Source organism: Coregonus clupeaformis, chromosome 10 (genome assembly GCF_020615455.1).
Source record: "Coregonus clupeaformis isolate EN_2021a chromosome 10, ASM2061545v1, whole genome shotgun sequence".
In the NCBI taxonomy this organism is placed as follows: Eukaryota; Metazoa; Chordata; class Actinopteri; order Salmoniformes; family Salmonidae; genus Coregonus; species Coregonus clupeaformis.
Genome location: NC_059201.1, coordinates 47,573,125 through 47,599,187, shown reverse-complemented (window position 1 = coordinate 47,599,187; position 26,063 = coordinate 47,573,125). Strand labels below are relative to the sequence as shown.

Sequence of the window (26,063 nt, the reverse complement as noted above, 5' to 3'; positions counted from 1 at the left end):
GATGGCCATGGCAGAACATTGATTTTGTTGTCACAGAACCATTTCTGTGTGGATCTTGAGGTATGTTTTGGGTCATTGTCTTCTGGCAGAGACAACCAGATTGTCAGCCAAAATTGCCTGATACATGGTGGAATTCATTATGCCATCAATCTTAACCAGTGCCCCTGGACCTCAGGAATTAAAACAGCCCCAAAACATCACTGTCCCACCACCATATTTCACCGTGTATGCATCTCTGTTTCGACGCCAAACATGCCGATGCTGTATCTGACCAAAATGTTCAATTTTGGTCTCATCTGACCAGAGCAACTTCTTTCAGTCATAATTTAAATGACGTTTGGCAAACTCCAAGCACTTGCGTCTGTGTTTTGGGGTCAGAAAGGGCTTTCTTCTGGCAACCCTTCCAAAGAGCCTGTGGTTGTGTAGGTGGCGTCTGATGGTGCTTTTTGAAACCTGGTGACCCCAAGACTCCACCAAGGCCTGCAATTCTTTCACAGTGATTCTTGGGGATTTTGTTGCTTCTCTCACCATCCTCCTCCCTATCCTGGGGGGCAAAATGCATTTGCATCCTCTACCCGTGAGGTTTTCAACTGTTCCATATCTTTTAAATGTTTTAATAATTGCCCTGACAGTGCTCAGTGGTATATTCAATCGTTTGTGGATCTTCTTGCAGCCATTACCAGATTTATGAAGGTCTACGACCATCTCTCTCTTTTGACCTGCCAGTTCTTTTGTTTTCTTCATGATGTTGGATGACAAAGGGATATTGCATGCATGTTACCTCATTTTTATACCCTAGTGAAATGGCTCAATATAGTTCCTTAAGACTTAGATAAACTTAAATAATTGAAATTTAATTCCTGGTTTAATTTTGGTAGATGTTATTTACAATAATCTTTAAGGGTGCCATTAATTGTGAAACCTTGATTTGGAGGACATTGATTTTTAATTAAATTAATACATTATTTTGGTGGGTTCCATTGGAACATTAATATAGTACAGTATTTCTCACGTTGGTATTTTGAGTTTCTCTATAATTATATTGTTTGTATTTTTTAAGTATTGTTTGTGCATTGCCAGTCAGGGGTGCCAGTAATTTTGGAGCCCACTATATGTAAATACAATATTAATGTACACATGGGTGTATTCTTAAAGTTCTGTGCCAGTTAGTGTATGCAGAGTATAATAAGCTAGTACAGAAGGATAAACATGTTGCATTTCAGTTCTGGGCTACTCTGAGGTAAGAAAACAAAAAAACAATAAAAAAAAACGGCCTTCGACGGAGCAGATTGGTGGACCCCAAATGGTCCCTCCCACCCATGAGTTAGGGGCACAATGTGATTGGATGCTCTGCATGTCACTCTTCTGCACAGACTTAAAGGGCACACGCGACACAGTCAGTGCAAGCCGATGGGAATGGCAAGGTGGGGTGGTCAGGTGAGAGGTGGGTGTAGGGTTCAGGAAGTGGAGGGAACAGGTGGTGAAGAGGGGGAGGCGCTGGGACCGGGACCCCTTGCCCCCTCTGGGTGCACCCTCTGTGGGATGAGTCTGAGGATCTAAGGGGCGCACCGCTGGTGGAGGAGAGGAACTGCAGGGGGGAAGCCAGCTGGCCGACAGGGGTGGATGGACAGATCAGAGCGGAGGAGAAGAGAGAGGAGGTGGTGGTCAGCAGGAGGTCTCGTGGCTGACGTCTGGAGCTTCTGCCCCCCCAGTCGAGGAGCTGGGGATGGGCTGGATCTCCATTACCACCTCATCGCTGCTGGACTCCTCTCTCTCAGGGATCTGCGCCTCCTCCTCAGACAGGGGGACAAACTCAGGGTGGGCCATGAAGTTATGGATGGAGTTTCTGGATTCTGGGTTCTCTAGCCCCGGGTAAAGGGAGCTACGGAACGCATTGACCACCTTAATCTTTTAGAGAGACAGAAGAGAGAGAGAGGGGGGTGAGATAGAGAGAGGGAGACATATGGGGGGAGAGAGAGAGAGGGGGGTGGGGGGAGACGGAGAGAAAGAGAGAAAGAGGGAAAGATAGAGAGAAAGGAGGAGGAGAGGGAGAGAGATAAATAAAAAGAGAAGTTAGTATGAGGGTCCTGGCTCGGTCTTCCTGTGTTGATGGTGATGAGAGGAGTCAGGCAGACAGGCAGGGGCTTATGGGTAATCTGCTGGGGGGGACAAAATGTGGTCAGTGAGAGGTGAGAAGTGAAGGATTCTGGAATGTCATGGTCGCTCTTTGCAGTCTCGATCACTCGCCCGATCATTAAATCAAACCGCAAGCAAAAGGAAGACACACAACCCCCAAATTATACACACAAAAAACCTCCCGTCCACTACAATACAGTACATAAGGGCTGAGATGGGTGAGTGGAAAATAGAGAATGACCACTACAAAACAAATAGAGCACAAAATCAAAATGTTAACACAAAAATACAGTACAATACGAATTAAGGAGCACTGCAGAAAAACTAAAAACTAAACAAATACCAATTTACATGGTGGGAACACTTGATGATGACGATGTACGGATATTGAGCAAGCATCAGGAACACAACCACACAGCTACTTAATTCTACAACACCCCCCCACCCCCAAACACACTGACACATACAGTACAGTGCTATCTGAGGCTACAAGCTGCAGTCTCTTATCACTGTGACGCTAGGATGCACACCAACACACCAGCCTACACACAGCTACAAAACAGTACAGCTAGCTGGCAGCATCTCAATGTTCTTCAATGAATAAAGGGATGGAGGGAGTTGTTTGTTGGGCTCCTTGGTTGACGACCAAAGATGAGTGGGCTATTTGGTGTGAAAGACGGGAGTGTGGTGAGGGAAAGTGAAGGAAGAGAGAGACGATAAGAAGATGTTGGTAGCGGGAGGGAGGAAGAGAGGAGATGTAGAGAGGGGAAGACAATGAGTAAGGATAAATAGAAGAGAAAAAGGGGCATGAAAGGTTCATGCTGCAATGGAAAGAAAAACACACACACACACACACACACACACACACACACACACACACACACACACACACACACACACACACAAGTACAGTACACACTCAGCCTTTAACACACAAACACACTTGCATACACTACTGAAGCTGATGGTACTCAACACTCCCTACAATCACCTAGCTAGATTATAACCTGAACTACACCACAACGTGAGCAAACACAATTTCTCTCTACCTACTTGTCTATATCTATCCTCCCACCTCACCATCTACTGGAGGCTGACGCGTCATGTGTTAGACCAAAACAACTACTCTGATGAATGTGTAGGACATTTACAGCCTAGTGGATGGCCTCTCCATAAATCTCCAAGTCAGGTGTGTCAGCCAGACAGGGGTAAGACGTCAGCCAGACAGGGGTAAGACGTCAGCCAGACAGGGGTAAGACGTCAGCCAGACAGGGGTAAGACGTCAGCCAGACAGGGGTAAGACGTCAGCCAGACAGGGGTAAGACGTCAGCCAGACAGGGGTAAGACGTCAGCCAGACAGGGGTAAGATGTCAGCCAGACAGGGGTAAGACGTCAGCCAGACAGGGGTAAGACGTCAGCCAGACAGGGGTAAGACGTCAGCCAGACAGGGGTAAGATGTCAGCCAGACAGGGGTAAGACGTCAGCCAGACAGGGGTAAGACGTCAGCCAGACAGGGGTAAGACGTCAGCCAGACAGGGGTAAGACGTCAGCCAGGCAGGGGTAAGACGTCAGCCAGGCAGGGGTAAGACGTCAGCCAGGCAGGGGTAAGACGTCAGCCAGACAGGGGTAAGACGTCAGCCAGACAGGGGTAAGACGTCACCCAGACAGGGGTAAGACGTCAGCCAGACAGGGGTAAGACGTCAGCCAGACAGGGGTAAGACGTCAGCCAGACAGGGGTAAGACGTCAGCCAGACAGGGGTAAGACGTCAGCCAGGCAGGGGTAAGATGTCAGCCAGACAGGAGTGGTTAAGAAGAGCTGACATGCGTTCTGTTACAGGCCCTCAGCTCTCAGTCAGGCCCAGGAGGAGAACACAGCGTGTCACAGAGAGAGAGAGAGAGAGATGACTGTGCAGGCACCTATAATATAATATGATATAATATGCCATTTAGCAGACACTTTTATCCAAAGCGACTTACAGTCATGTGTGCATACATTTTTGTGTATGGGTGGTCCCGGGGATCGAACCCACTACCATGGCGTTACAAGCACCATGCTCTACCAGCTGAGCTACAGAGGATGACCCTATACATCAGAGGTGTGAAAATGAGCACCGCTGGCTGGCAGAGGGACTAAGTGTGTGTGTATGAGAGAGAGAGAGAGAGAGAGAGAGAGAGACAACTAAGAAAAATGGAAAAAGGGTCAAATCTAAGCATTTCCACAGCGTTCTCTGGCATGATGCGGCTGATTATGATGAGAAATGAGCTCCACTTTGGTGGACTGTATGTGGGCCTCATCTCTACAGACTATTCAATCAGCAATCTCTGTCTCTGTGTTGAGTCTTGATATTTAAATTCTTATTTCAGGCAGACTTCTCTGGCTGTGTGTGTGTGTGTCTTTGTTTAAGACAGCATTGTGATGTCTAACAAAATGTATTTCCATTTTCATTTCTCCATTTCCGTGCCAGGAAGAAAATAGTCACACACACGTACGCACGCATATGCACGCACGGACACACACAAATAAACATGGTAAATCCAGGATGAATACCACTGGTCGGATTCCCTCCTTTGCTCTTTGGTCTGTTATTGTTAGCCTGTAGTCAGAATAGAGAGAGTCCTGGGAGGAGAAGAGAGGGAGACAGAGGAGTGGAAAGACAGACAGAAGAGTGGGAGAGGATGGAAATATACTGCAGAGTGAGAGAAGCAAAACATATTCAGAACTAGAGATGAAGGAGTGAAACATCGGGAATAGTATGAGAGAAAACAGAGAATGAAAGGCATTAATAAGAAAAAGAGGAAAAGGGTGGGAATCAGGGCTTGCAGCAATTGGATCAAAAAGAAGTGATCATGTTAAACGGCCACCTTCCAGCAGCTCTAAATGTGTGCATAGACTGGGGATAGGGGTCAGGGGTGAAAGGTAAAAGGTGACAGCTTGGCTGAACACTCCGAGAGCCTTAAAGCTGATACAAATTCGTACGAGTTATGGAAAAAATAACAGCTATTTCAATTCCACTTTGTATTCTCAGTCTTACATGACCTATTTCATATATTTCGATATTTCCCATATTCTTCACTCCTAATAATCTTTTATTTCTTTAATCATATTCACACTTTTTCCAGAGACTTTAGTTCGGTTTGCAAATCCGTTATCTGCACCACCTCTTCCTTCACTCCAGAACCTCAGTGTGTGACGAGTGTCTCTACAACACTTCCTCTTTAAGCCCAGGGTTTTAAGTCCTCTAACATGTGTGTCTACTTTTGTGTGTACTTCTCTAGGTTTCTAAGTCCTCTCATATCTATCTGATCTCTGCGTGCCTCTCGTGTGAGCTTGTTGGCGGTTGCCAAGATACACCAGTGTACCGCAGGCATCCATCACCCTTTTTACATAACAAACTGTGGTAGAAATATACGGCTATCTTTCTTCCCCATGAATCCTTTTTAGTGAGAAAAAAGCAGAGTGAGATGCAGAGGCTGCCATGGAGGAAGAAGTCAGCACTGGGGTTGCCAGCCAATTTAAAAAAACAACAACAAAAAAGACACACACTGAGTCATAAGTCCTCCCTGAATAGTGGACTGACATAGAGAGAGGGAGAAGAGAGAGGGATGAGATGAAGAAGACAGAAAGATGACAAGACAAGAGAGACAGAAAAAGAAAGAGAGATTGAGCGCAAGGGAGAAGAGAGAGGGATGAGAAGAAAGAACGAGAGTGCATCATCCATACATATGAGTTAGGGGGCAACTGGAGGATAGAGAGCGAGAACTAGAGAAAGGGGGAAGGAGAGAGAAGGGAGTAGCTGCAGCATCTGTCAGCCATCTCCTTGCAGCCCTCTGAGGGTGTGTGTGTGTGTGTGTGTGTGTGTGTGTGTGTGCGTGTCTCTCAGGACTCTGTTGCTTGGCAGACGGCATGTGTGTGTCTCTGGGGGGGAGAGGCAGTGCTGTGTCGTGGTGTGAGGAATGACGTCCCCCTCCCCCTTTTCTCCCCTCTCACCTCTCCGTCTCTCCCCCTAGTGAAGGGCAAGGTCATCCCCCATCCCTCTGTCCCTCTCATCCGTACAGAGGAAGCTGATTATCATAGCTCACACTCCTTAGCTCATCTCTCTTACTAAAACAGTCCAACACCATCACCAGAACTAATGGACACTCTATACACTAACCACACAAATGACTACATCACGTCTGACACAGAATCACTCACACACTCATTCAAGTCATACATTGACTCTCTCCTTTTCCACACATGTATTCTCAGAGCTGGAGATGGCTGAGCTACCAGCCAATGAACTGTGACTGTGGCTAGCCCTTTAAGATGCCCTATGTGTCCTTAGTAACAGTTGGAGAGAAGGTGGAAAAGGCATGCTTTCTGATATGTAGCCACTGGAACGAGAAAAGAAGAATCTGAAAAATACTACCCCCCACACACACACACACACACACACACACAGAGAGAGAGAGAGAGAGAGAAGTGCAGAGGCAGCTCAGGAAATGGAGTGATGCACAGTTATTACAAAATGCATTTAACCCTTCGCTATTAACCCTAGTGAGACCTCCTGGGCCCTGCCTCAGATAACAGCCTCTCAGATTAGAGCCTGCCTGCGGGATTTAACCTGTTCAGATTATACCCTGTGTGAGATTAGCCTGTCCAATTATCTCTCTACCGAGGCCGCTGTATTGCCGGACCGACCACAGCCAGGGAAATAAAATGGACGTCAGGATTCCAGATGATGAGATTTTCAGAGTCAGGAATGAGACAGATTTGGCTCTTTGTATTTCCTGCCAATGATTTTAGGTTGATCTCGTCTCACGGCGAGGTCTCACCAGTGTTAATACATGCAGATCATATTAGGAGTTTGGAGAACTCCAACCCCCACGATGCACTGGGGAAGCCATAGGAGAGATGCAGAGTGAATCGAGGATGCAGGACGGTCTGTCTGTGTAGTAGCCAGCAAGTAAATGAGTTCAATAGAAGGGGGAGAGAATATGTGAAAGAGCAGGAGAAAGAAAGAGAGAGAGCGAGAGAGAGAAAATAAAACAATAAGACAGAGAAAGGGAACGAAACAGACATAGAAAAAGAGAAAGACAGAGAATCATAGAGAGGAAGTAGTCAGCAGGCATCGGCAGGCTGTGGCTGGGGTAATGACGGCATGTCAGCAATTCAATCAAGAAATCAAACAGTCAGTCAGTCATGCAGCATTCAGCATTCTGATTGGAGGAGAGGGAGGAGGAGGAGGCGGCAGAGAAAAGATAGCTTGTTGTTAAGGGGTCGCTATTGCAACCGCTCACTCACTGCCTGCAGTGGAGGGGGAAGCAGCGGCGGCGGCTGCAGGAAGGGGCGGGGCCCCGGCAGAGTTGGCAGACAGGGAGGAAGAGGAAAGCCCTACGTGGGTGGGGCTAGAGACAGTTTTGGCGTCGTTGTGCTGGCTGACCACAGAGGGCTGGCGTCTCAATGCCCCCGGGACCGGAGCCTGACCCGTCTGGAATGTATAGACCACGTCCATCTGCAAACAACAGCCCACAGCATAGTCAGAAGAGACAGAGACGTAGGGAGAGAAAGAAAGAGAGAAGGGGCAAGAAGAGAGGGGAGAGAGAGGGAGAGATAAAGAGAAAGGGAGAGAAAAAAGAGAGAGAGGAGGGGAAAGATAGCAGAAAGAAACATTGTATGGGCAGAGCAGAAAAAATGGTTATTGAAAAATAGAGAAAATCCCCAACTCGTTAGTTGGAAGGGACAGAAGGGGGGGATTGGAGAGATGGAGGAAGAGTGGGATGATGAATGGAGAGGGAGAGGACTGGAAGGCCTGCCACTGAATGAAAGGGGGAATATTATTTTTGTGACAGAGGAAAGGTTGAGGGCACCGGCAGGTGCGAGGGAGGGAAACAAACGAAGATGGCAGACAGAGAGTGTTCCTATAGGCCACTGATAAGTTTGGTGCGAAGTCGTCCTCCTCTTGCCAATTATGTCCTGGTTGTGTTTGACTAACCAGCCGTGCTGACACACATACAACTGCACCGCACAGCCCACCAGGATTAGACAGAGGGGAGGGAGGGGAGTCAGAGGGGGAGATAAGGACCTAATTACCTCACTGCCTCTCTCCGTCACCCCCCCCACCTTTCTCCCATCCTTCTATCCTCCCTCCCCAGGAGAAAGAGAGTAAGAGAACGCTCTACTGCTTCTCCTCTCAGAACTTCCTTTATCAGTGTGATGGAGGGAGAAAGGGAGGATGAGAGAGGAGGGGAAGAGGGTGATAAATAGGGAAATTGGGCTGAGGAAGTGGAACATCGGAATGGGATTTAAAATCCGGAGCGAACGACACAGAAACCAACTTGGAAGCAACGAATAAGAAGTGCCAATTATGGCGTTGTATCCCAATAAATGAAGAAAATGTGTCAACAGTAAAACATGTTGTTATTTAGTTCTAAATCTACACACATACTATGAAATACCTCTAACATAATATAAAGACAAAACATATATTTATTTATTATTCTGGTCAATCATATCGAGAGTCTTTCCATCATAAAGGATTACAGTTCATGTATAATAGCAGAGGGATAGAGAAGGACAAGAAGAGAGAGAGATCAATTAATTCAAGAAGAGATAAACATATTTGAGAGAGAGTTGCATATTTCAGTTGAAGAAGAGGGTAGAAGGTTAGTTACAGGGTGCCCAAACAGTATAGACTTCTGGAGTGAGTGAGTGAGTGAGTGAAGTGAGTGAGTGAGTGAGAGACACCAGAGAGATAGGACTGGAGTCTGCCACAGCCCTGTAGATAATGGAAGAGTTAAAAAGAAGAACGTTAAAGCACCCCACCTCCCCCTCTCTGCACCCCCAAGGCAGACTGAGAAAGACTCTCCATTTAGGAAAAGCCAGAATTATTTTTGACCCACTGTACAAGAGGGACATATATGTTTACATCCAAATAACACAACAACAATCTAATCATCCTTCGCCCACTCTACAGGGGTCTTGCTGCAGGTATGTTGTTTCAGCGTTAGCGAAGGCTAATGAAGCCCATAGGGACACAGAGGAATAGCCTCTGGACATGCTAGCGCTACGATTGCCCCTAGCTCACTCCTGTAGGAGGGGAGAGAGCGGCACTGCTGAACCAAAGCTTGCCTTCTGGAAATGTCTCCATAGGCCCACTCTATTGTAGCATCACAGCCTAATAATCCCGCACACACTTCGAAGAAAGGACCCAATTTGGCTGATGCATTGTCAGGAAGAATGGGCCATTCTAAAACACATGGAGAGAGAAGAGGTGGTATTCTAAAGGGGAACACCAACACCTTTTAGGTTTGTTTTGAGAAAACAACTAAAAAAGAAACCCCGATGTTCTCTACTGTTAGTTCTAAACATTTCAAAGACTAAAATCAATGTATTTGGAACAAATCATTCACTAAACCCTAAACCTCAACTAAATCTTGTAATGAATAATTTGGAAATTGAGCAAGTTGAGGAGACTAAACTGCTTGGAGTAACCCTGGATTGTAAACTGTCATGGTCAAAACATATTGATGCAACAGTAGCTAAGATGGGGAGAGGTCTGTCCATAATAAAGCTCATCTCTGCTTTCGTAACATTGCTATCAACAAGGCAGGTCCTACAGGCCCTAGTTTTGTTGCAGCTGGACTACTGTACAAATGGCCCAGAACAGGGCAGCCCATATATGTACATGGAGAGCTAACATTAATAATTTGCATGTAAATCTCTCCTGGCTCAAAGTAGGAGAGATTGACTTAATCTCTACTTATATTTGTGAGAAGTATTGACATGTTGAATGCACCGAGCTGTCTGTTTAAACTACTAGCACACAGCTCGGACACCCATGCATACCCCACAAGACATACCACCAGAGGTCTCTTCACAGTCCCCAAGTCCAGAACAGACTATGGGGGGTGCACAGTACTAGATAGAGCCATGGCTACATGGAACTCTATTCCACATCAAGTAACTCATGCAAGCAGTAAAATCCTATTTAAAAAAAACAGATAAAAATACACCTTATGGAACAGCGGGGACTGTGAAGAGACACACACACAAGCACAGACACACGCACACATGATAACATACGCACTATACACACATGGATTCTGTTTGTAGATATGTGATAGTAGAGTAGTGGCCTGAGGGCACACACTTAATGTGCTGTGAAAACTGTTGTGAAATGTATTGTAATGTTTTTAATTGTATATAACTGCCTTAATTTGGCTGGACCCCAGGAAGAGTAGCTGTGAAATCTGGTGGGCAGAGTGAATGGGAGTGGTGCTAGCTCTACTGCGCTGTGTGTGTGTGTGTGTGTGTGTGTGTATGTGTCTGTGTGTAGGTATGGACACAATGGACCTCAGCTTCCTTTCTTCCTCCATCAGTCTTGCCCCTAGGATTTGTTTGTGCAGCGGTGGCCCATGCAACACATTTCCTGCAATTCTACACATTTTGCCATGGGGCCAAGATGAAATTGTACAGTTAAAAGCTTGTTTCCTGCAATTCTACACATTTGCCATGGCTTATGCTGCTATCCGAGTGCCTCAAACATGAAAGTGGCCCATTCCATTAAATGTTTTGGAATTTCAGATTCTCCCTGACTGTGTAGTTTTTATTCTGGTGGTTGTTAGTTCTGAAAGATGATCTCATAAATATATAGGTCCACTATCTTTTCTACATACTTTATATCTGGTTGTAGTCATTTAATTTTACACTGAAAAAGTTTTACCATCCCAAAATGTATTAAATGTAATATATATACACACACACACACAAATATATATATATACATACATACATACATACATACATACATACATATATATACAGTTGAAGTCGGAGGTTTACATACACTTAGGTTGGAGTCATTAAAACTCGTTTTTCAACCACTCCACAAATTTCTTGTTAACAAACTATAGTTTTGGCAAATCGGTTAGGACATCTACTTTGTGCATGGCACAAGTAATTTTTCCAACTATTGTTTACAGACAGATTATTTCACTTATAATTCACTGTATCACAATTCCAGTGGGTCAGAAGTTTACATACACTAAGTTGACTGTGCCTTTAAACAGCTTGGAAAATTCCAGAAAATGATGTCATTGCTTTAGAAGCTTCTGATAGGCTAATTGACATCATTTGAGTCAATTGGAGATGTACCTGTGGATGTATTTCAAGGACTAACTTCAAACTCAGTGCCTCTTTGCTTGACATCATGGGAAAATCAAAATAAATCAGCCAAGACCTCAGTATGAAAATTGTAGACCTCCACAAGTCTGGTTCATCCTTGGGAGCAAATTCCAAACGCCTGAAGGTACCACGTTCATCTGTACAAACAATAGTACGCAAGTATAAACACCATGGGACCACGCAGCCGTCATACCGCTCAGGAAGGAGACTTGTTCTGTCTCCTAGAGATGAACGTACTTTGGTGCGAAAAGTGCAAATCAATGCCAGAACAACAGCAAAGAACCTTGTGAAGATGCTGGAGGAAACAGGTACAAAAGTATCTATATCCACAGTAAAACTAGTCCTATATTGCCATAACCTGAAAGGCTGCTCAGCAAGGAAGAAGCCACTGCTCCAAAACCGCCATAAAAAAGACAGACTACGGTTTGCAACTGCACATGGGGACAAAGATTGTACTTTTTGGAGAAATGTCCTCTGGTCTGATGAAACAAAAATAGAACTGTTTGGCCATAATGACCATCGTTATGTTTGGAGGAAAAAGGGGGCCAGAGAACAAGCCAGAGAACACCATCCCAACCGTGAAGCACGGGGGTGGCTGCATCATGCTGTGGGGGTGCTCTGCTGCAGGAAGGACTGGTGCACTTCACAAAATAGATGGCATCATGAGGAAGGAAAAGTATGTGGATACATTGAAGCAACATCTCAAGACATCAGTCAGGAAGTTAAAGCTTGGTCGCAAATGGGTCTTCCAAATGGACAATGACCCCAAGCATACTTCCAAAGTTGTGGCAAAATGGCTTAAGGACAACAAAGTCAAAGTAGTGGAGTGGCCATCACAAAGCCCTGACCTCAAACATATAGAACATTTGTGGCAGAACTGAAAAAGCGTTTGCGAGCAAGGAGGCCTACAAACCTGACTCAGTTACACCAGCTCTGTCAGGAGGAATGGGCCAAAATTCACCCAACTTATTGTGGGAAGCTTGTGGAAGGTTACCCGAAACGTTTGACCCAAGTTAAACAATTTAAAGGTAATGCTACCAAATACTAATTGAGTGTATGTAAACTTCTGACCCACTGGGAATGTGATGAAATAAATAAAAGCTGAAAGAAATCCCTCTCTAACATATTCTGACATTTCACATTCTTAAAATAAAATGGTGATCCTAACTGACCTAAGACAGGGAATTTTTACTAGGATTAAATGTCAGTAATTGTGAAAAACTGAGTTTAAATGTATTTGGCTAAGGTGTATGTAAACTTCCAACTTCAACTGTATACACTACCGTTCAAAAGTTTGGGTTGACTTAGAAATGTCCTTGTTTTCGAAAGAAAAGCAATTGTTTTGCCCATTAAAATAACATCAAATTGATCAGAAATACAGTGTAGACATTGTTAATGTTGTAAATGGCTATTGTAGCTGGAAATGGTTGATTTTTTATGGAATATCTACATAGGCGTACAGAGGCCCATTATCAGCAACCATCAGTCCTGTGTTCCAATGGCACGTTGTGTTTGCTAATCCAAGTTTATCATTTTAAAAGGCTAATTGATCATTAGAAAACCCTTTTGCAATTATGTTAGCACAGCTGAAAACTGTTGTGCTGATTAAAGAAGCAATAAAACGGGCCTTCTTGAGACTAGTTGAGTATCTGGAGCATCAGCAATTGTGGGTTCGATTACAGGCTCAAAATGGCCAGAAACAAATAACTTTCTTCTGAAACTTGTCAGTCTATTCTTGTTCTGAGAAATGAAGGCTATTGGCAGCTTCATTAAATAGTACCCGCAAAACACTAGTCTCAACGTCAACAGTAAAGAGGCGACTCCGGGATGCTGACCTTCTTGGCAGAGTTGCAAAGAAAAAGTTGTATCTCAGACTGCCCATCTTAATATTTTCTTTTTATTGGCCAGTCTGAGATATGGCTTTTTCTTTGCAACTCTGCCTAGAAGGTAAGCATCCCGGAGTCGCCTCTTCACTGTTGACGTTGAGACTGGTGTTTTGCGGGTACTATTTAATGAAGCTGCCAGTTGAGGACCTGTGAGGCATCTGTTTCTCAAACTAGACACTAATGTATTTGTCCTCTTGCTCAGTTGTGCACCGGGGCCTCCCACTCCTCTTTCTAATCTGGTTAGAGCCAGTTTGCGCTGTTCTGTGAAGGGAGTAGTACACAGCGTTGTACGAGATCTTCAGTTTCTTGGCAATTTCTCGCATGGAATAGCCTTCATTTCTCAGAACAAGAATAGACTGATGAGTTTCAGAAGAAAGTTATTTGTTTCTGGCCATTTTGATTCTGTAATCGAACCCACAATTGCTGATGCGGCAGATACTCAACTAGTCTCAAGAAGGCCCGTTTTATTGCTTCTTTAAATCAGCCCAACAGTTTTCAGCTGTGCTAAAATAATTGCAAAAGGGTTTTCTACTGATCAATTAGCCTTTTAAAATGATACACTTGGATTAGCAAACACAACGTGCCATTGGAACACAGGACTGATGGTTGCTGATAATGGGCCTCTGTACATCTATTTAGATATTCCATTAAAAAAATCAGCCGTTTCCAGCTACAATAGCCATTTACAACATTAACAATGTCTACACTGTATTTCTGATCAATTTGATGTTATTTTAATGGACAAAATAATGTCTAAGTGACCAAACTTTTGAACGGTAGTGTATATTTTGATTTGTTTTTTGGTTACTACATGATTCCATATGTGTTATTTCATAGTTTTGATGTCTTCACTATTATTCTACAATGTAAAATTTTTTAAAAATAAAGAAAAACCCTTGAATGAGTAGGTGTGTCCAAACTTTTGACTGGTAATGTATATATACACACACAGACAATTTAGCAGTGGTGGTCCAGTGTGTGTGCTGCAGGCAGTGTGTGTGCGCTGCGGGTGGGGTTTCTATGTATGTGACCACCTCTGGCGTGTATATGTGTGTGGGATAGAGCTACAAAACACTCCTTCCTATGCACCCACAGCGAAGGAGACCCTGTGGAATCCCCCAGCAGTTAAAGGGTGTGTGTGTGTGTCCCACTACATAAAGCAATTGGAGACCTGGTGAAAAGCTCTATTTGAATACAGTCTCTAAATATAAGCAAGCCGATGGTGTGTGTGTGTGTGTGTGTGTGTGTGTGTGTGTGTGTGTGTGTGTGTGCACAACAGGCAGTAAGTGTGTTTCTGCTCCCCATCTCCCATCACACACCCTAAGGCTGTGTACACCAAGACAGTGAAACAGAGTTGAATAGAGAGAGAGAGAGAGAGAGAGAGAGAGAGAAGCCTCAGTAGCAGCAACAGCAGTATTAGTATGAGGCTGAGAGTCATCCATTATAACTCTCCATCAGATTATATAGAGATATGTCTAGTTGTGTTGGTGGGTAGTGACTATCGCTACAGGCAGGTCTCCAGTGTGTCAGAGTCACAAGTGACCAGGTAGGGTTTCCACTCCCCCACCCCTGAGGGCCCAGAGCTACTGACACCTTACATCCCAGGGCCCATATTCACAAAGCGTCTCAGAGTAGGAGTGCTGATGCAGGATCAGCTCCCCTCTATCCATATAATCTTATTCATTGTGATCGAAAAGGCAGAACTGATCCTAGATCAGTTACTACCCTGCAACACTTGATACATTCAGCCCCTGGTATCTGATCTCCTTCTGATATTACCCATCTGGATCCCGATCCACCATTTTAGGGATCACTTAGTTAGAGAGCTATCCAGCTAGGGGGTGACATGTTAGACAGTAGAGACAGAGGTGACACTGTGACAGGAAATCAAAGCCCAGCCATCAGACTCTGTGTCACAGTCCCATTGTCAGGTTGCAATCAGGCTGTCTCCCTCAGACGAAAACACACACCTGTCTGTCTTCACAGGAGGCAAAAGTAAAATACATTTACAACCCAGTTATTCAGAGACAACTCTTATCAAGAGAAAAACTCTTAACTTTCAGAGAGACTTAGAACTTGCCTGGGTACCAGTCTGTTCAGCTAACATTCCACTCCTTGTACTCTGTGTCATTGCAAAATCTTTGGCACATTACACAGAGTACAAGGAGTGAAATGCTAGCTAAACAGACTGGTACCCAGGCTAACTTAGAATGACTGAATTTAAACAAGGAGGCTGAAACAACCACATAATACCAGCACGACAGTTGTCAAGACAGTCATGGTGAAGAACCATGTTGTCGTCTTCTTCCGTTTGACAGGACCACTACACCTGGAGAACAGACAGCAGGTTAAAGCTCCTAACAACAGGGAGGACAAGGGGGAAGTATATCCCTTCCTCTCATCGCATTGCAGATCTTCTGTAGCTCTTGTCTTTACCTGTGAATGCTGGCGAGGGGAGAGATGGGGGAAAGGGAGGGAGGGGGGAGGGGGGGAGAGAGGGAGAGGAGTATCCAATCCTATCAACCCCTTATAGATGTTCTTCTCCTCTCCTCTCGCTGGGGCTGCTAAAGCGAAAGCAGGTGATGGTAGTTGAGGACCCCCAGTGCGTACCTGAGTCTGGATGCGGTTGAGGCCCCTGAACCAGAGGACCTGTCCCCTACGGAGCTCCATCTCAGCATGGTCGATCTCATCATCCCCCTCGTTCATCTCGTTTTCAGGGACATCCTCCTTATGGGTGCCGTGGCCAGCCTCCTTTAGGAACTTCAGGCGGTGTGTGGGGATAGCTGTGATCAGCTGGAGGAAAGAGGAAGAGAGAATGTTTTAATAAACATATCTCACTCAGCACAGTAGGAGTAGTTACATACCCTGTAATAATGCTGTATGATTGTCGTGGGGAAAGGTAGAGATCAGCTGGGAAGAGAGAGAGCAGTGCACATGAGAACAGTCAATTTGGCGCATTAACATTCAGAGCCACATACAGTGCCTTCAGAAAGTATTCACATACCTTGACATTTTCAGGACAAGTCCCATAAGTCCCATAATAAGTTGCATGGACTCACTCTGTGTCCAATACTAGTGTTTAACATTATTTTGAAATGACTACACCATCTCTGTACCCCACACATACAATGATCTGTAAGGTCCCTAAGTCGAGCAGTGAATTCCACGCACAGTTTCAACCACAAATACCAGGGAGGTTTTCCTATGGTTCGCAAAGGGCACCTATTGGTAGATGGGTATATAAAAAAACATACAGACATTGAATATCCCTTTGAGCATGGTGCAGTTATTAATTTTACACTTTGGATGGTGTATCAATAAACCCAGTCACTACAAAGATACAGGTACCCTTCCTAAATCAGTTGCCGGCGAGGAAGGAAACCACTGAAGGATTTCACCATGAGGCCAATGGTGATTTTAAAACAGTTACAGAGTTTAATAGTTGTGATAGGAGGTTACTGAGGATGGCTAAACAACATTGTAGTTATTCCACAATACTAACATAAATGACAGTGAAAAGAAGGGAGCTTGTACAGAATACAAATATTCCAAAACATGCATCCTGTTTGTAATAAGGCACTAAAGTAAAACTGCAAAAAATGTGGAAAATAAATATACTTTATGTCCTGAATACAAAGCGTTATGTTTGAGGCAAATCCAACAACACACCACTGAGTACCACTCTTTTTTAAAGTGATGGCTGCATCATGTTATAATATAATAATAATATGCCATTTAGCAGACGCTTTTATCCAAAGCGACTTACAGTCATGTGTGCATACATTTTTACGTATGGGTGGTCCCAGGGATCGAACCCACTACCCTGGCGTTACAAGCGCCATGCTCTACCAATTGAGCTACAGAGGACCATGGGTATGCTTGTAATCGACAAGGACTAGGGAGTTTGAGGATAAAAAGAAACGGAATAGAGCTAAGCACAGGCAAAATCCTAGAGGAAAACCTGGTTCAGTCTGCTTTCCAACAGATACTGGGAGACAAATTCACCTTCCAGCAGGACAATAACCTAAAACACAAGGTCAAATATACACTAGAGTTTCTTACCAAGATGACGTTGAATGTTCCCGAGTGGCCTAGTTACAGTTTTGACTTAAATTGGCTTGAAGATATATGGCAAGACTTGAAAATGGCTGTCTAGCAATGATCAACAACCAACTTGACAGAGCTTGACACATTTTTTAAAGAATAATGGGCAAATATTGTACAATCCAGGTGTGCAAAGCTGTTAGAGACTTAACCAGAAAGCCTCACAGCTGTAATCACTGCCAAAGGTGATTCTAACATACATTGCCTCAGGAGATTGAATACTTATCTAATCGAGATATATTAGTATTTTATTTTCCATTTATTTAAACAAATATTTATAATTTCCTTCCACTTTGACAGTATTTTGTGTAAATCGTTGACCAAAAATGACAATTAAATCTATTTTAATCCCACTTTGTAACACAACCAAATGTGGAAAAAGTCAAGGGGTGTGAATACTTTCTGAAGGCACTCCCCTATGTATGGGGGGGGGGGTCACCTTTATTGTAGATAATAATATAATATGTTTCTGAACACTTCTACATGAATGGATAATCATGTATGAATAATGATGAGTGAGAAAGTTTCAGATGCACACAGATCATGCCTCCAAAACCTCTCACCTCCTATGGCTGTTGCGGTGACCATATTACCGCCACACTGGCAGTCATGAGTCATGACCGCAGTAAAATTCCACGTGACCGTTGAGTCACGTTAATCTCCCCTTATGCACTCTGGACACATGTTAGTAGTATCCAATTTGCTAACAATCATCAGGTCACTAATGGCCTGGCACTCAGGGCTCTACTGTCCCTCTAACCACTCTGACATGAATGAAAATGCAATCGAAAATCACATCAAATACTTATCATCAAAACAATATGTGCTTAAAAAAAAAACTCACCTCACTGTGATAGATCAATTTGAAGAAAGAAATTCTACAACATGTTGAAACTGAGTGGAAAACATGGTCGTTTTGAATGTTGTTTCAAAGCCTAACACAACGCCATGGACAGGGCTTTCTAATGTGATGATTAATTCAAAACTCCATATGCATATTAGAGCTTATGCATAAGCATAGGCCTATATATGAGCCTAAGTAGGAAAGAAAACCTGAATTAAAATAATGATTGTGATGTTATACAATACATAGCCTAAACATATTAAGCAAGGCAGAAAAACATAAAAATAAATAATAATAATCTCTTTGGTTCATAATTGGTAGCCTAAATTAAACAAATTTAGAGTTAGCCTAAAATTAGGCCTACAGTGCATTTGTATTTGATTTTGAATAGCCTAGTAATAGGGCATTTTTATATTTTCATAGTTAATAGGCTGACACATTACCTTTAGCTACAGAATATCTCAGCACCGTGTCTTTCCATCTCCTCCCCTCTCTCCTTCATTCCTTTCTCAAGAGCGCAGAAAGAGGGGCTATCAACAGTTTAATGTTAAGTTGTGAAAACATGTTACTATTGATGTTCCCGGACAGATTTCACTCGGTTTCCCAAATTAAGCACTGGGTAGCTGCAGGAACAGGGTTGGAGAGCCCATGGCATACAGAGTTTGGGCGGAATATCACCTACTGCCGGTGAGAGGCTGCATGCTCCTCAAACAGTGGTTGATGCATGGAGTGAAATAACCGGAATAGCCTACCCAACATGAGTGAAAAATGAACCAGCGGGAAAGTGGCCTCCATTCGCTATTGGAGTGCATACGGATGACATGCCTTTTTTCCCCTGCCCCTGCCCATTTGATAATGGGCCATTCTAAATCGAAACTAATTTGACCTATTAGTAAAGACAAGATTAAATTGAGTTCTACAAACACGGTTCTACAAATGCTCATCCAGAGGCAGCGCTCATAGTAGCCGCTGATTTTATTGCAGGGAAACTGAAATAAGTCTCACCTAATATCTGCCAGCATGTCACCTGTGCAACTAGAGGCGAAAAAAACTCTTGATCACCTTTACTCCACACACAGAAATGCATACAAAGCTCTCCCTCGCCCTCCATTTGGCAAATCTGACCATAACAATATCCTCCTGATTCCAGCTTACAAGCAAAAACTCAAACAGGAAGTACCAGTGACACGCCCAATATGGAAGTGGTCTGATGAAGCGGATGCTAAGCTACAGGACTGTTTCGCTTGCAAAGAGTACAATATGTTCCGGGATTCATCCGATGGCATTGAGGAGTTTACCACATCAGTCACCGGCTTCATTAATAAGTTCATCGACAATGTCGTCCACACAGTGACCGTACGTACATATCCCAACCAGAAGCCATGGATTACAGGAAGCATCCGCACTGAGCTAAAGGCTAGAGCTGCCACTTTCAAGGAGCGGAACACTAATCTGGACGCTTATAAAAAATCCCACTATGACCTCCGACGAGCCATCCAACATGCAAAGTGTCAACACAGGACTCAGATAGAATCCTACTACACCGGCTCTGATGCTCATCGGATGGGGCAGGGCTATCACGGATTACAAAGGGAAACCCAGCTGCTCAGTTACGCTGGCCTACCAGACAAGCTAAATTCCTTCTACGCTTGCTTCGAGGCAAGCAACACTGAACCATGCATGATACAGTGATGAGTATCAAAAATGTCACCTGTAACAAAATGAAGGGCACTATGGTATCACCATAATCAAGAATAGATAAAAAGGTTGACTGAATAATCTGTTTCCTACTGCTTAGAGAAAGGTACCATCTGTTTTTGTAGAAAAAGCCAACTTAAAATCTTAGCTTCTTAACCAGCTCATCCATATGTTTGTTAAATGTCAAATCCATATCAATCCAAATGCCTAAGTATTTATATGCGGGAACACGTTCAATTGGAGAACCATCTAATGAGTGAACATGTAATTCATCTGATAAATTCTTACGAGAGTTTTAAAACCACATGAATTTAGTTTTTGGTCGCATTAAGCACACGTTTTAAATCAGCAAGGGATTCCTGCATAGCTATAACATCTGACTGTAGTTTGACACTGCCAGATCAACAGTCGGGGCAATAGCATACATAATAGTATAATCTGCATATAGATGAAGTTTACCATTTTAAACAGATTGACAAATGGTGTTTATATAAATAGTGAAGAGAATAGGTCCTAAAATCAACCCCTGTGGTACACCTTTATGCACTTCAAGAAATTCAGACAACACCATCAATCACGATGGCCTGAGTTCTGTCACAAAGATAATCATGAAAAGATTAACAGGCATCAGCGCTCAGGCCTATCGAGGACAACTTAGTCAATAAAATAGCATGAGCAACAGTATCAAAAGCTTTTGACAGGTCCACAAACAAAGCAGCACATTTCATTTTAGTGTCTAAAGCATTGCCAAGATCATTAACAACTGAAGTGGTTGCTGTAATAGTGCTATGCCCAGGCCTAAACCCTAATTGGTTTACATTCTAAATTCATTTCTCAGATAAAAAAGAGCAAAGTTGTACATTTACCAAGGATTCAAGAATCTTAGCTAGACAAGGAGGCCTTGAAATGGGGCGATAATTATTAAGATCACTACTATCCCTGCCCTTATGGAGTGGCAGCACAAGAGCTGATTTCCATACTTTTGGAATATTTCCTGATAACAATGTTAAATAAAAAAATGTGGGTCATTGAGCCAACAATGATGGGCGCTTTACACTTAAGCAGACCAGGATCCAATTGGTCGCCCCCTGTGGAATTCTTGTTGTCTATTGCTAGCAAAGCATCCAGGACTTATTTTTCTGTAAATAGCCTAAAAGAAAAGCTTTGACTATAATTTCTCTGATCATTCAGCAAGTTTCCCCTATCAGCATCCAACCCAATATCATTGTGAATAGGCTTAGAAGTTATTTCAAAGAGATAGCCCGCTGAAATAAAATGGTGATTAAATGCATCAATGATGGCATTTTTTCCGTAAGGAGGCCAGTGTCTGAATTAATTTGTTGTGGCAGAGAGGAGGAAGTAGAACCCTTCAGGGATTTGACAGTTTTCCAGAATTCAGCTGGAAAAAACAATCAAGGTCACTAAAATAAAGACTGTGTAAGAAAGCTGAAGTTTTTAAAGTTCCTCTTTGTGATGACACAAGGTTTAGATTTCTATATTCTCACATCTCTAACACAAACAACTGTTAATGCTCACTAATGTCTTGGGCGAAGACACCAGTAGAAACATATTTCTCTGGTGTATTCGTTAAGATAAGATCAATCAGAGTTGACTTTGAAGGAGCTTTTGGGTTGGACCGTGTAGGCTTAGTCACCAGCTGGGTTAGGTTTAGATCATTACACATGTTTTTTTAGATTGTCTGAAGCCTGCATTTCCCAATCATAATTCAGGTCACCCAGGATAATAACTTCTGATTTCGTAACAAACTAGTTAACTCCTCGAATGCCGAGGGAGGACGGTAGACTCCTATAACAGTTATGGATACATTTTTCCCCAGACAAAAGCTTAAAGATAGTAGCTTCAATTTTTGGGCAAGGGAAATAGATTTCAGTAAAGAGACAAATATGTTTTTTTTATAAAAATGGCCACTCCACCACCTCTACCCTGTCTGTCAGCTCTGAACATATGATAACCCTCAATATTAATATCAGAGTCCAGAATGTCACTGGTGTGTCAGATACACACAGGAAACGGTTGAGCGTGAAAAACCCAGCAGCGTTGCAGTTCTTGACACGCTCAAACCTTTGTGCCTGGCACGTACTACCATACCCCGTTTAAAGGACTTAAATATGTTGTCTTGCCCATTCACCCTCTGAATGGCACACATACACAATCCATGTCTCAATTGTCTCAAGGCTTAAAAATCATTTTTTAACCTGTCTCCTCCCCTTCATCTACACTGATTGAAGTGTATTTAACAGGTGTATTCCTAATGTTTTGTATACTCAGTGTATATCGGTTCAGTAACTCATAATTAAATTAATGGTCTGAAATTGATTAATTTAAAGCATGCCCTCTAGTTCTCCCAGTGATAACACCACTTAAGTGCAAGCAAGGTCATTTCTCTGGCCCATGACTGAAGAGAGGGTTGTCCACAGAGTACTTATTAAATTACTATAATTCTATGGTGTTGTCAGCATAGAGATACATTTCAACTACTATTTATATTGAATGGTTCTATTTAATTAAGTGGTTGCCAGACAGTTTGTCCTCATGTGAATGTTTCTAAGACATGGGTTGGTTAAGCAGAGAGACGACTCACCATCATGCCCCTGGACTGAACCCAACTGACTGAGGCTACATCCCAAATGGTACTCTATTCCCTAGTGCATTACATAGGGTAGGGTTCCCCAACTGGCAGCGGGTGGTTTTATTTGGCCGCCGAAGTTTTATGAGCAAAAATAAATAAATAAAAATTGGTAGTTTTTAAAAACTTTTTTTATTGTTGGACATAAAAGACTGTAAAAATACCAGGAAATCAGCTCCAGGTGATTTTAATTTAAGAAATCTGTTCCCAATTATTCCCACGCATAATAGAGAGATACATGATCATATACAAATGTTAGCAATTTGAAATTATTATGTTTTAGTCAAACAATATATCTGTGTGGGCTTCTTGCGCTTAATTTACATTCTACACATTTTTTACAATTATTTTCCGGCCCCCCGACCATCCGCTCAAGAAAAAAATCGGCCCTCTGTTTAATCTAGTGGATGATCCCTGACATAGGGAATAGGGTGCCATTTGGGATGCAGCCTAAAACAAACTGCAGTGTCAGTAGAAGGATGTCAAACGTTCTTGCTGTATCATTCCTTGGGGTGGAGGTATAGATACTAAGGTAATGTGGTGCTGTGTTATGTTCTCTTGTCTGCATTTCAAACACGGTACACTTATGTAACAAGTCATGATGACTCAAATTCATTTAGTCACCTCTGAATGATTATGCTTTCAAAGACTCCCACACACAGACAAACACAAAAATGTATGTGCACGCACATATGCACACACACTGGAGGGCATCATCATAGATGTAATATTATAGGTGGATACAGGGAGACTGACGCTAGCTAGCTTGTTCTACCTGGTTTTACAGAGCGATCTCTCTCTCCGCCTCCTAGTTGAATTCAGACAACTGTCTGTGTGGGGAAGCTTGTCTTTGAGGGTACAGGCTCCTGTCTATAGACAGTATGAGATCTCTTTCTCTGTATGTATGAGTATGTGTGTGTGTAGGCAAGTGTAGAATTTTGTGTTTATGTGTGTGTGAGTGTGTAGGTGCGAAGTGATAAGCGCGTCTTTGAACGTGTGTGTGTGTGTGTGCGAGTTCATGCAGATGGAGAAGTGTGTGTGAGTGTCTTTGAACATGTGTGTGTGTGTGTATAGTCGCAGAGGGAAAATTGTGCTGGGTTCTCGTCCTCTGGGGTGTGGGCAAATCTGGGCCATGCTGCTTTCATGTGCGCCAGCGCTTATTACCACGGTGACGGTTGTGATGGTAACCATGGAAAGTAACTGCTTTGTGTTCCAGAACCCGTCTCAGCGTAGCAACTGTTCCCTGGCACCTACTGTACAAGCTGCCTCACGCACACACACAGAGATTGTTTGTGTCTCTTACCTGTCCCCAGAGCAGCTCTCCCACTCCGATGAAGACACACCAGAGCCACTGGTCGATGCTCAGAGCCGTGCAGGAGAAGGGCTTTCCTCCAAACTGGACAATGACAATCTGAGACAGAGACACAGAGTGAGTGTGTGTACCTGTAGATCCAAGCTACACAACACCACACTAATAAACATGGAGAAACGGTGTGTGTGTGTGTGTGTGTGTGAGTGCATGTGGTGTGTGTGAGTGTATGTATGTGTATGTGTGTGTTTTATTTTATTTTAATAAGATCTCTTTTAGTCCTCATTTGGACTAATCTTCCAAGAGTCCTTACACATTAAAATACAATTTATAATACAATCACATGTTCACATATAACACACTGTTACAAACAACAGACATAATACACTGATATATTGACCAGATAAATACTCTGACAGTCTGAAAAGATAGATTGGTTCCTTCATCTACCATAGTCCTGCACAACCTTCCAATTTAGTATATTTAAAGATAAATTATTCAATTTCTTCATTGCTCTGAATCGAAATGTTATTTTGCCCATTTCTCTTTTCTGCCGGGATAACACAGATGGTGGACAATCTATTCCTAGTATTGACTGAATGTCTGTCTCGTACCAACTGAATACTGAATAAGAAGTGGACCAAGACAGCTGCCCTGCGGTATTCTACACACCAAAGCATGAGGGGAAGAAAACGACCCATTGATATAGGTGGACTGTTTCCTGTCAGTTAGATATGACTGTACCCAATTCAATGCTGCCTCCTTAAACCCATAGTGCAATAATTTTGTCAAAATTATTTCATGATCCACTAAATCAAATGCTGCGCTGAAATCTAAAAATAGTACACCCACAAACCTGCCATTATCCATAGCATTGAGCCACTGTTCAGTCATGTCAACCAATGCAGTGGTAGTGGTATGTATTTCAGTGGAGATGCAATCTGGGGAGCAGCACAGCGAAGTAAAAAATTGTCCATAAGATCATAACCTATAGATTTACCATTGGGTATTGACTTCAATAGGTTTAACACCACCTCTACTGACACCAATGGTAGACTAAAAGAGCAGGTTTGTTTACTCATAATAGGATCATCAATCCATTGGACAATAGCTTGTTTGGAAGAATGGGTCTTTACATTATCTCTCAGTAAATTTGTTTTCTTTGCAAAAAAAATCTGCAAAATGATTGGAAATATCAGCTGGTTTTGTTATTGTTCTCATGTCAACCTCCACACTAGATGGGCATGATGAGATAGATGTACCAAGCCCTTAACTGTATTCCATACCTTTAAAAAAATCATTTTTACAAATCAATAAAAGCATTTTCGTAAAATAATGTTTTCTTCTTACGATTTAATTTAACTGCATAATTACATAGTGCTCTATAATTCTGTTCATCAATTTCTAGTTTAGATTTGGCTTTTCAGACTTTTGCCATATTGGACGAGCCCCAACTGTACACTTTCTTACTGGGGCATGATGGTCCATTACCCAAGTGAGCAAATCAATAAAACATTCTGTAGCTTGATTTAAATCATCTAGATAAATCAGCTCCCAGGGTACAGCAGCCAAATCCTTTTGAAATTGCTCATGATAAAAAATAAAATAAAAGATTTTCTCTTGACCACAATCCTTGGGGGTTTCTTTGGAACCATGGTGTTCATGGTTATGGTCACAATATTATAGTCTGTCCAGCCCACTGGCATTGATCTGGCCTTTAAGCATTGCAATGGTATATTACAGAATATCAGATCAATGCATGTGTCTGAACGGTGACAACTTGGTTGATGATCTAGTAGTGTCATTAACCATTTGTTTCAAACCACAGCTCTCAGCATATCTCAATCATTTAGTTATATTTGAATTATTCTGATCCTTCCAATTTATATTAAAATCACCCAAGATAAATATATATCTCTGTTGCTATGTGTGGCATGGTCAAACCCAGTGCATATGTCATCCAGATAAGACACCTTTGAGCTAAGAGATCTGTACACACATCCTATCAATATGGGTGCCTGGTGAGGCAGATGTACTTGAGCCCATAGTGTCTCTACTTGACATACATTAAGGTCATCCCTAGGGCTGTGGCGGTCACGCAATTTCGTCAGCCGGTGATTGTCAAGCAAATAACTGCTGGCCTCACGGTAATTGACTGTTCATTAACATAAACACATTTAGCATCTCCTGGCTTCCACACATAGCCTACAAGCCACTGATGCAGACCTTTGGAACATCTACATTTAGAAAAGTCTAATAAATCCATGTAATAC

At 42.9% G+C, this 26,063-nt stretch overlaps 1 protein-coding gene across 10 annotated transcripts in view; it reads right to left on the bottom strand.

The window, feature by feature from the left end:
* Positions 1-720: 720 nt before the first annotated feature.
* LOC121575406 (plasma membrane calcium-transporting ATPase 1) overlaps positions 721-26,063 on the bottom strand; it is a 138,605-nt gene continuing 113,262 nt past the window's right edge. For 7 of the 10 annotated variants that reach the window (XM_041888492.2, XM_041888490.2, XM_041888496.2 and 4 more), the window contains 3 exons: positions 23,785-23,892; positions 15,799-15,981; positions 721-1,908 (listed from right to left, as the gene is read on the bottom strand). In XM_041888492.2, the coding sequence (XP_041744426.1) occupies positions 1,666-1,908; positions 15,799-15,981; positions 23,785-23,892 (534 nt within the window). In that variant the 3' untranslated portion in view covers positions 721-1,665. Of the gene's footprint in view, positions 1,909-7,420; positions 7,632-15,798; positions 15,982-23,784; positions 23,893-26,063 lie in introns of all 10 variants that reach the window. The other 3 variants (XM_041888495.2, XM_041888497.2, XM_041888499.2) reach the window with 2 other exon arrangements.